Here is a 9,918-nt window from a genome sequence, read left to right on the forward strand (position 1 = left end):
GTGGAGAAAGAAGATAGAACCAACTATTGATAGAACCAACTAACCCCTTCTCATTGTTTTTCATTGCATTGAGCCAAAAAGCAGGTACTCCTTTTTCTACAAAACTAAATCAAAATGTTATCAGTGAATGAATTGAAATGCTATTTAAAGAAAATGTGTGAACTTGTAATTAATACCTTCATCCTCTTCAGCACCTGTAGGTTTCTCCTCTGCTATTCCTTCAACTTCAGTGACACCATTAACTATCTCAAAGCGCTGCATCCATTAAGAAATGGTTGTGGGATACAGATTCTTTTTTCTTTTTTTGGTAAAAGGATTACATAAAATAGAATGTAATCACATAAAACGGCTTCGCAGATCACAGTGTATTAAGACAAGCAGGTTCCTATCAAAATGTGAAACAAATGAACATTCTTGCTCTTGGTCCAATCATAAGACTGGCTGTATTTTCCTTTTGTCAATTGGGGTTTTGGCTTGTTTGCTTTTATTTGATCCAAATACCCGAATGGGGTATATGTTCAGTTTACAGTTTTTTATTTTAATTCATTCAGGGGAAACAAGCTATCAGTTGAAGTATATCATGCAAAAACAAACTGAAATCATGAAACAATTACAATATGAAGACTGTAAAGATAAATATAATAGGGGGTGTTTGAGCAAGATAGCAACAAATTGTAAGCCCGGTCATATGAAAACTGTAACATACCCAAGTAGTGCATAGAAAAGATAATAGGGGGTGTTTGAGCAAGCCAGCAACAAATTCAAGGTTCGATGATAATCAGTAACAAATTCAACTCTGATGATTTTTAGCAAAGAAAAAAATTAAACTCGGTGATTATTCAGCAAGACAGCAACAAATTCAAGATTCAATCACTAACAAATTAATTGATTACTAATTCAACATCATCTCAAAATATAGGGAGAAGAGAATCTGGAAAAGGGAGAACAGGGGAAGTGATGATGCATGGACTTACCAAGGGCGACTGGGTGACGAAGAGGATCCCAGCCCAGAAGAGGACGAGCGACGAAGCAAGTGATGACCCTACGACGTTCCACGATCCACGGTGACTCACGACGGCGAGTACCTGAAACCAGAAGACGACGAGCGATGACGATCCGATGAGTACTTCTGTTGCCTAAGAGGAGGAGCCTAGGGAAGGCCGCGAGATGTTGAGACGCCGGCGATGACCTCGATTGTGAGACAAGAGAGGAGAGAGGGAGAGATCTTGCGTGTGACGCACAGTGAGAAAGATGATAGAGATCGAGGAGAGAGAGACAGAGAGAGAGGATAGGAAGAGGAGAGAAGAAGATGAAGAATACAGAAATCTTCAGAGGCGTGAACGAGAGGATTTCTGAACCCAGATAAAAAATAATTTTAGTTTTTTGTTTTTTTAATATGTTTAACCCAGATGAAGAACAATTTTGATTTTTTGTTTTTTTAATATGTTTTTGTTTTGTTGTTTTAATTATTTGATACTATAAAATTAGGATTAATTGAATTCTAAAATTTGATTAATTTAAAAGGGTATTTTTGTCTAATCAAATAAAGGAAGGATGTTTAAGACTTTTTATAAAATTAAATAAAAAATATATTTTTATTTTAATTTAATTAAAGGGGTGTATTAGTAAAAGTGGTGATCTAATATATATTTAAAAAAGAAAAAATAAATGCTAATGTGGAAAATAAATTTCATGTGGCTTGTTATTACTTGTCTGTATTTTAAATATATCGGTACGTATGAATTTATCATCGTACCGTAGCAATCACATTTTTTTTGCTATTGCAGGAATATCCTTTTTCTTCAATTTTTTTTTATTTTTTTAAATTTAATATATAATCAAGTATTCGATTATCTGAACCGATCCAACCCAAAAATAATCAGTTTAAATTGGTTTGGATTCGCTTTCAAAAAATGCTTATCCCAATCAAAACCGATCCAATTATAAAATATATAAAAAATTCTAAGAAATAAGTCACTAATTTGACAATTTTAGATATTATTGTCTTAATTTTCTCAGGCTAAGAAGTGGGTTAGATTTTATACCCTGCTGCTATAAAAATCTTAAATATTCACCTGATTTTCTCGTGAAAAACTTATATTAAACCACAACCTAATCTAGGAAACCTTAGATATTATTGCATCTAACCTTATCAAGTCTTGACTCAAATCAAATACCTTACAAATTTAAGAAGTTTAGATGTTTTTTGACATATTTAAACAAGACTAAAATTGGGAGACTTTGACTGAATGAATAAGTATCAATTAATAGACATTTTTCTCAAGGAATAGAATCCATGATGAATGATTTTTTTCGTTCGCTATGTGCTAACTGGATGCTCATGTGATCGATCAATAGATGGGGAAATTTGTTAATAATGAAAACCCAAAATGAGATATTATGGATTGGAGCTAATAGGAACTACAAGTCTCTTACTAATTTCTTTATTACTTGTGACTTAGTGTTGTTCTAGATCTAAATTACATAAATTCGATAACAAACAACAACTTATTTTTGCCAATGATAGCTTATTAAAGTCGTCGTTGGCTATCTTCAGGCCAGTACTCCATGACGTATGCTACTTCATCAACCTTGTCCTTGGTTTCTACTTCTCCAATCTCATCTTATTCTTTATCTTCTACACCTTTCTACCAACTTCTACATAGCCCCCTCCTATGTGCAGTTGAAATCATTGCTCACCTCAACTTCAGCTTAAGTTCCACTGTTGGTACCATCGACAGCTTCTTTGCAAACAAGACGACACTCATGGCAAGCTCCACCATAAGCTGGTGGTTGAGTGGCATGAGATCCAAATCTAAATCATAATCAAGGCTCATTAAATACCGGAGCCCGTCCAAAGTTAGCAGAAGACATTGTTCGGCATGAAAAATCCAAGGACACTCAAGATAAGGGTGGTGATGATGGATTTTAGGAGGGTTGAAACTGAAAATTGAAATGATGATGACATTTGAAACTTATTTCAAATTTTGAGAATAAAATTAAATTAAATTAAATTAAATATTCATAATAATTTTAAAATATTTCAAAAATTTTATAATAAAAAACATACTTTATCCTAAAAATATATTTATATGTTCTAGTGTTGATATTAAAATTAATTTATAAAAAAAAGGCTAAGTCTCTAGTGGCTGTAATTTCTATGGCTAAGGATGACTATCTTTTGACTAACCAATATTAGCCTGACGTATGGGATAGACTGGACTGGTGGAATAGAGCCTTTAGTTGTACATGTTAACGTCAGAGTGTGTTAACAAACTTTAGCATTTAGTACAATCAAGATTAGTTTTGCAATACAAAGAAACCAACTTAAAGATATAATTGAAGGGTCAATAATCAAATTAGTCCTGATAGATTAGTTATTCTTTAAATTTGTCTTTAAAAGATTTTTTTAATTAAATTAGTTTTTCAAAAATTATTAATTAATTATTCTTATCCTTTCATCACTTCATTAACAGTTTTGTCAATGCATGATTGATAATATGGAATATTAACAAACAACATACATGACACCTAGCATGTCTAATTGGACGTTGAACAAATATGTTTATGAAAATCTATCAATTTAGTTGCTAGATTATATTGGCATTAGGGTTTATGTAATTAGAAAAATAGACTAAATTAATAGAATTTCATGAATATATTTTGTCAACACTCAATTGAACATGTTAGGAATTATATATGTTGTTATTAATTAACATCTCACATCATCAATAGTTAACAGAAATCGTTAATAGAATGATAAAAGGACAAAAATGATTAATTTGTAATTTTTAAAAAACTAGTTTGCTTGATAATTTTTAGAGACGAATTTAGAAAATGATCCATCTTTCAGGAATGAATTTAAAAAATAACATATCTTTTAGGACGAATTTGACCATTTATCCTATAACCAAAGGTTATTCAAGTCTTTTTGGATGTACCTAGGCATAGCAACTTTTCCCGACAGGGTGAGTATTCGTGGAAATTTACCCGCGGGGGACGAATATGGGACAATTTTATACCCACGGAGATGGGAAAAGATTCTCGCTCCATGGATATCTGTATAATACCCATATATAAGAAATGACTAAAATGCCCATATATATATATATTGAAATTCTAATGCCGTCACTCTTTCTCTTCTCAGATTTTTAAACCCTTTTATCTTTTACAGATTCTCTCCCCCTCTCCCCTCACCGCCTTTCGCCGCCCTCCTACCTCTCACCACGACACCGCCAAGCTCCTCCCATCGACCCCTCTTACCGTTAAGTCACTGCCGCACCACCATCGCACACCTGAACCCAGCCAGAGGACGAGGAAAATGTCATTGTTGCCTAACCTTCCTCCTTCCTTCTACTCCTTTTTCGTCGAACTGCCTGCCGTGGTGTCGCCTCATCATCATCGCCGAATCGAGTCTCCTTGTTGCTGTCAGATTGTCTCCATTCCGCGAACATTATTGTCGGATCTCCTTATGCGTTAGCCCTCCTCCTCGCCAGCGCCACAGATTTGCGCGTCGTCGTCTACTCCATTTCCTGGTCTGCTCTTTGTCACTACTGACTAGACCTGGTTCGCCATCTACAAATCTGTATGTTTTAAAATTTTTTTGAAATCTATTGTTATTCTACATTGTATAAATTTGGAATTTTTTAATTGTTCAGAAATCTAGATTTTAATCTGCATTGGTATAAAATTTATATAGTATAGATATGACTTTTTTAAAATTGTTCTGAAATATGAATTGTTAATCTCCATTGTTATGAAAGTTGCATTGATAATGTGCATTATTCTAAAATAAAAATTCAATTGTTTGAATTGTTTGAATTTTTTTTTTAAAAATCCGTGAGAATATCCACAAGAATGGATATCCAGCAGATATCGAGACTTTTTGGAAGCACGGGCGGGGGGGGGGGGCATGGCCCATTCTCTTGGGAACCGTTGCCATTCCTAGATGTACCAGCGCTACCTTCACACCACAAAAGAGATGGAGAGTGATATTCTTCCTCATTGCAAATTAGGCATGAGTGAGAGGTTCTTTTTGGGCTTTCAGTCGCTGCAGTTGCCGTCGCGTACTGCTGTTCATTCGTTGCAGATAGTGTGGTGGGCCTGACCTCCTTCCTCACTCGTCGTTATCGTCTCGTAGCGTGTCCACCCCATCGTTGTTATTGTATGGTGGTTGCCCTAACTCTCCCTATCCCGCAGCTTCGAATCGTCGGCAACACCACCTCCCCAAGTGGTGACAACCTTGCCTCCTCTGCGTTGTGTTGTGCTTCGAGAGCCTCTTCTCATACAATGCACAACGAATCTCTAGTCACTGAGAAATTGAACTTTCGATTTTAACTTTAATTTTGTTTCCATTCTTTTAATTAATTTTGTAAACTAAACACCCATTTGATTTCCAAATTTACCTTCCTCTAACTCTGTCAACATCATCATCACAACAACTCATCCTCCATGTGTTTCTTTACAATTGGTTTGGCCTTATAGTCATCTCAGCCATGTGTAAAACAAACTCGCCAAAGAACGCAAGGTCAAACTTACCTAAACAAAACCCTAAGTTTTCCCTACAACAGTTCTGTCGCAGTGTCGTCACCGTTCATGCTGTCGGCGCCTCTGCTTCCTCTCTTGTAGCTTGGTATCCTCCTTCCCCCTATCCCTGTCCTCCCTGGCTTCTCTCGAACTTGGAGCAGCTTGTCGCTGTGCCGCCACTCGCTGTCGTCTCGCCGGTCGCCGTTCATGTCTCCGTCGAAGGTTAGTGGCACTGCTTTCACTTTTTTTGTTCTTTTCTTCCTTTTATGCCCTGTTGCTGATTTTTGAATGTGAAATTATGAATGGATTAATGGAAAATTAAATAATTGATTTTGTTCTGTTTCTCTTTTTTTATTCCTGAAATTTTTGTTGAAATTTTCTCGCTACTGCTAAAAATAGAAATCAAATCATTGAAATTTTTGTTTTAGCTTTATTGATTTCAGGTTTAGTGAGATTAGGGATTACTTGTTACTGTTTTGTAACAATTGTTGTTGAATGCTAAAAATGGAAATCAAATCAAGTGTTGTTTGTTGCTGAAGGATAATTTTGGTTACTGAATGCTATTGGTAGTATTAATTTTGCGCTGTTATTAATTTTCTGGTTGTGCTGCTACTACTGTGGGTTCTGGGTTTTGGTTCTAGTATGCTGTTGTGTGTTTTGTGGCTCTGCTGTATTGATCATCTTTCTCAATTATTAATGTTCACTCTTTACTTGTATTGTGTTGATCATCTTTCTCAATTGCCAATTTTCTTTATCAGAATTTAGAAGGAAAATGGCAATCTGAACTAGCAAAAGGATTTCCGCAGCATCAGCATGTGCTCACAATCGCAGGGACAAGAAAACTAACTCTTTTTCTGCCCTCTAGTACCTCTTTATTTTTCCTTCTATTTCTGCACTCGTTCATTGTATAGTAAGTCAACCCTTTAGATTACTGGCATAATTGAATTGGAGATTTAAGAGAGATATTTGATTTCTTAATACTAAAAATTCACCTTTAGTTTTGATCTAATTGTTTTGTTTTGTAGAAACTAATAGAATCTCTTCATGGCTTTATCATTGTTGTTTTCTAAGTTATACTAGTTTCTTGTAAGAGAATTAATGCTAGCTAGTCTGGCCTTCCGTTTTGCACAAATAGCAATATGTAAATACGGCCATTTTATCAAAACTATAGTCACAATTAGGAAGTTCAATTTAATAGTATATGATGCAGATACGCCTACGATAGAGATATTTGAGCAGAAAGAAAGTATTTGTACATTATAGCATATGTTGCGGAATAGGATAATAACAATTAAGAGTATTGAGTATTGATATACTTGTTATCTCTCTTTGAAATGTTACTTTCTGTATTTACTATTTTAATTTAGCTTTGCATTTTCTTAGAACTTCTTGGAACAACGTTTTAATAAGGAGGATATATATTTTAGGTAGGGTTGTTTGATTATTTTAAATAGACAAATTTCAGTTAAATACATTTTTTCAGCATCATTTTTAAGCATCACCCTTCATTAACTAGCTTAGCTTGCATATTCTTTGCATTTGATAAGACCAAGTATTTTTGCTAATTCATTTGCTGATTATTATTTATTTCATCTAATGGATCGGAGCAAAGAATTATCACAACAAGTAATAGTCAGTCACTTTCAAGGGTTTTAATTAATTAATACTAATAGCTTTTAATCAAAAACTGTTATTTATTGCCCTTTGATTAATTCATCTTATTAGGGTGCAATGGATGTTGACTCGAAACCACTCAGTTCACATGACAACCTAAAAAATTGCATGATAACTAGTGTGGAAGAAAATGTTAACTGCACTTGTGATTGCAGTGGAAACAGTAGTAAGTGTGTGTCTGTGACGACCGATGATATTATAAACCAGACCTTTGAAACATCGGATGTAGCTTATAACTTGTATGTACATTATGCGAGGTGTCTCAGGTTTGGAGTTTGCAAGGGTGATATAGCACGTGGAAAAGATGGAACACAGCACGGAAGGAGGTTTTTTTGTAGCAAGGAAGGAAAGAGAGCCGAGAAATAAATATCTAATTCGAGTAGGAAGAGGGAGCATAGAGCGCTGACTCGCACTGGTTGTAAAGCCATGCTTGCAGTGTATTTTGACACCAAAACTTCGACTTGGAGGGTTACAAAATTAGTCGAGAACCACAACCACGATCTTGTCCCACAATGCATGGTACACCTAATTCCAAACCATCGAGGGTTGACTGAGCCACAAAAAGCTCAGGCAAATACCATGCATGATCATTGTCTTCCAACCTCTAAAATAATGGGACTAATGGTAGGCCAAGCTGGTGGTTATGCCAATGTTGGGTTCACAAAGAAGGACCTAGATAATCACTTTCAAAGAACTCGTCGTGCAAATCTCATTGGTGGGAATTCCAATGCGACGGTTAGCTATCTACTTGGGAAAGCCGATGTCGACCCGATGGCCATGGCAAGGTACAGTGCTACTAATGAAGGTCGGCTGGCAAATTTATTTTGGGCAGACGGAATTTGTAGGTCCGATTATCAGTGCTTTGCAGATGTGCTTGCATTTGATACAACCTACCAGAAGAATAAGTACAAAAGGCCATTGGTAATCTTCTCAGGTTGTAACCATCATCGCCAAACATGTATATTTGTTTTTGCCTTGGTAGAGGACGAACGGATGGCAACATTGATGAGCGGATAATTTATACGCTTTTTGGCATTATTTTTAGTATGTTTTTAGTATGATTTAGTTAGTTTTTAGTATATTTTTATTAGTTTTTAGTTAAAATTTACTTTTCTGGACTTTACTATGAGTTTGTGTGTTTTTCTATGATTTCACGTATTTTCTGGCTGAAATTGAGGGATCTGAGCAAAAATCTGATTTAGAGGCTGAAAAGGATTGCAGATGCTGTTGGATTCTGACCTCCCTGCACTCGAAGTGGATTTTCTGGAGCTACAGAAGCCCAATTGGCGCGCTCTCAACGGCATTGGAAAGTAGACATTCTGGGCTTTCCAGCAATGTATAATAGTCCATACTTTTCCCGAGATTTGATGGCCCAAACCGGCGTTGCAAATCAGCCTCAGAACTTCCAGCGTTTAACGCTGGAACTGGCATAAAACTTGGAGTTAAACGCCCAAACTGGCATGAAAGCTGGCGTTTAACTCCAGAAAAGGTCTCTACACATGAAAGCTTCAATGCTCAGCCCAAGCACACACCAAGTGGGCCCGGAAGTGGATTTTTCTGTCATTTACTCATTTCTGTAAACCTTAGGTTACTAGTTCACTATTAATAGGATCTTTTGACATTGTATCTGTACCTCATGACACTTTACACGTTTCTTTGTGTACCTTCCACGGCATGAGTCTCTAAACCCCATGGTTAGGGGTGAGGAGCTCTGCTGTGTCTTGATGGATTAATGCAATTACTACTGTTTCTTATTCAATCATGCTTGCTTCCGTTCTAAGATATCACTTGTTCTTAACGCGGATGAATGTGATGATCCGTGACACTCATCACATTCTCAACTATGAACGCGTGCCTAACAACCACCTCCGTTCTACCTTAGATTAAGTAGATATCTCTTGGATTCTTTAACCGGAATCTTTGTGGTATAAGCTAGAACTGATGGCGGCATTCAAGAGAATTCGGAAGGTCTAAACCTTGTCTGTGGTATTCTAAGTAGGATTCAATGATTGAATGACTGTGACGAGCTTCAAACTCCTGAAGGCGGGGCGTTAGTGACAGACGCAAAAGAATCACTGGATTCTATTCCGGCCTGATTGAGAACCGACAGATGGATAGCCGTGCCGTGACAGGGTGCGTTGAACATTTCCAATGAGAGGATGGGAGGTAGCCACTGACAACGGTGAAACCCTACATACAGCTTGCCATGGAAGGAGCCTTGCGTGTTTGATGAAGAAGATAGTAGGAAAGCAGAGATTCAGAAGATGGAGCATCTCCAAAACCTCAACCTATTCTCCATTACTGCTAAACAAGTACTTATTTCATGTTCTTTTACTTTTCACAATCAATCCTGATAATTCCTGATATCCTGACTAAGATTTACAAGATAACCATAGCTTGCTTCAAGCCGACAATCTCCGTGGGATCGACCCTTACTCACGTAAGGTATTACTTGGACGACCCAATGCACTTGCTGGTTAGTTGTGCGGGATTGCAAAAGTGTGATTGCAATTTCGTGCACCAAGTTTTTGGCGCCGTTGCCGGGGATTGTTCGAGTTTGGACAACTGACGGCTTATCTTGTTGCTTAGATTAGGACTGTTTTATTTTTGTTGGTTTAGAGTCTTTTAGTTGAGTCTAGTTCATATTTTAAGTTTGGTGTCAATTGCATGCTTTTGTTTTTCTTCTAATTTTCGAATTTGCATGTCTTTAGTCCCTTT

The 9,918-nt window shown here is 36.5% G+C and overlaps 1 protein-coding gene and 1 pseudogene across 1 annotated transcript; one reads left to right on the forward strand and one right to left on the reverse strand.

The window, feature by feature from the left end:
- Window positions 1–328: 328 nt before the first annotated feature.
- On the reverse strand, window positions 329–439 carry LOC130938695 (small nucleolar RNA snoR2/U65; annotated as a pseudogene).
- Window positions 440–7,626: 7,187 nt separating this feature from the next.
- On the forward strand, window positions 7,627–8,217 carry LOC130933929 (protein FAR1-RELATED SEQUENCE 5-like). Its single transcript, XM_057863527.1, has one exon. The coding sequence runs from the start codon at window positions 7,627–7,629 to the stop codon at window positions 8,215–8,217; it is 591 nt and encodes a 196-aa protein (XP_057719510.1).
- The last annotated feature ends 1,701 nt before the right edge of the window (window positions 8,218–9,918 follow it).

The sequence above is a fragment of the Arachis stenosperma genome, chromosome 6 (genome assembly GCF_014773155.1).
Source record: "Arachis stenosperma cultivar V10309 chromosome 6, arast.V10309.gnm1.PFL2, whole genome shotgun sequence".
Taxonomy (NCBI): Eukaryota; Viridiplantae; Streptophyta; class Magnoliopsida; order Fabales; family Fabaceae; genus Arachis; species Arachis stenosperma.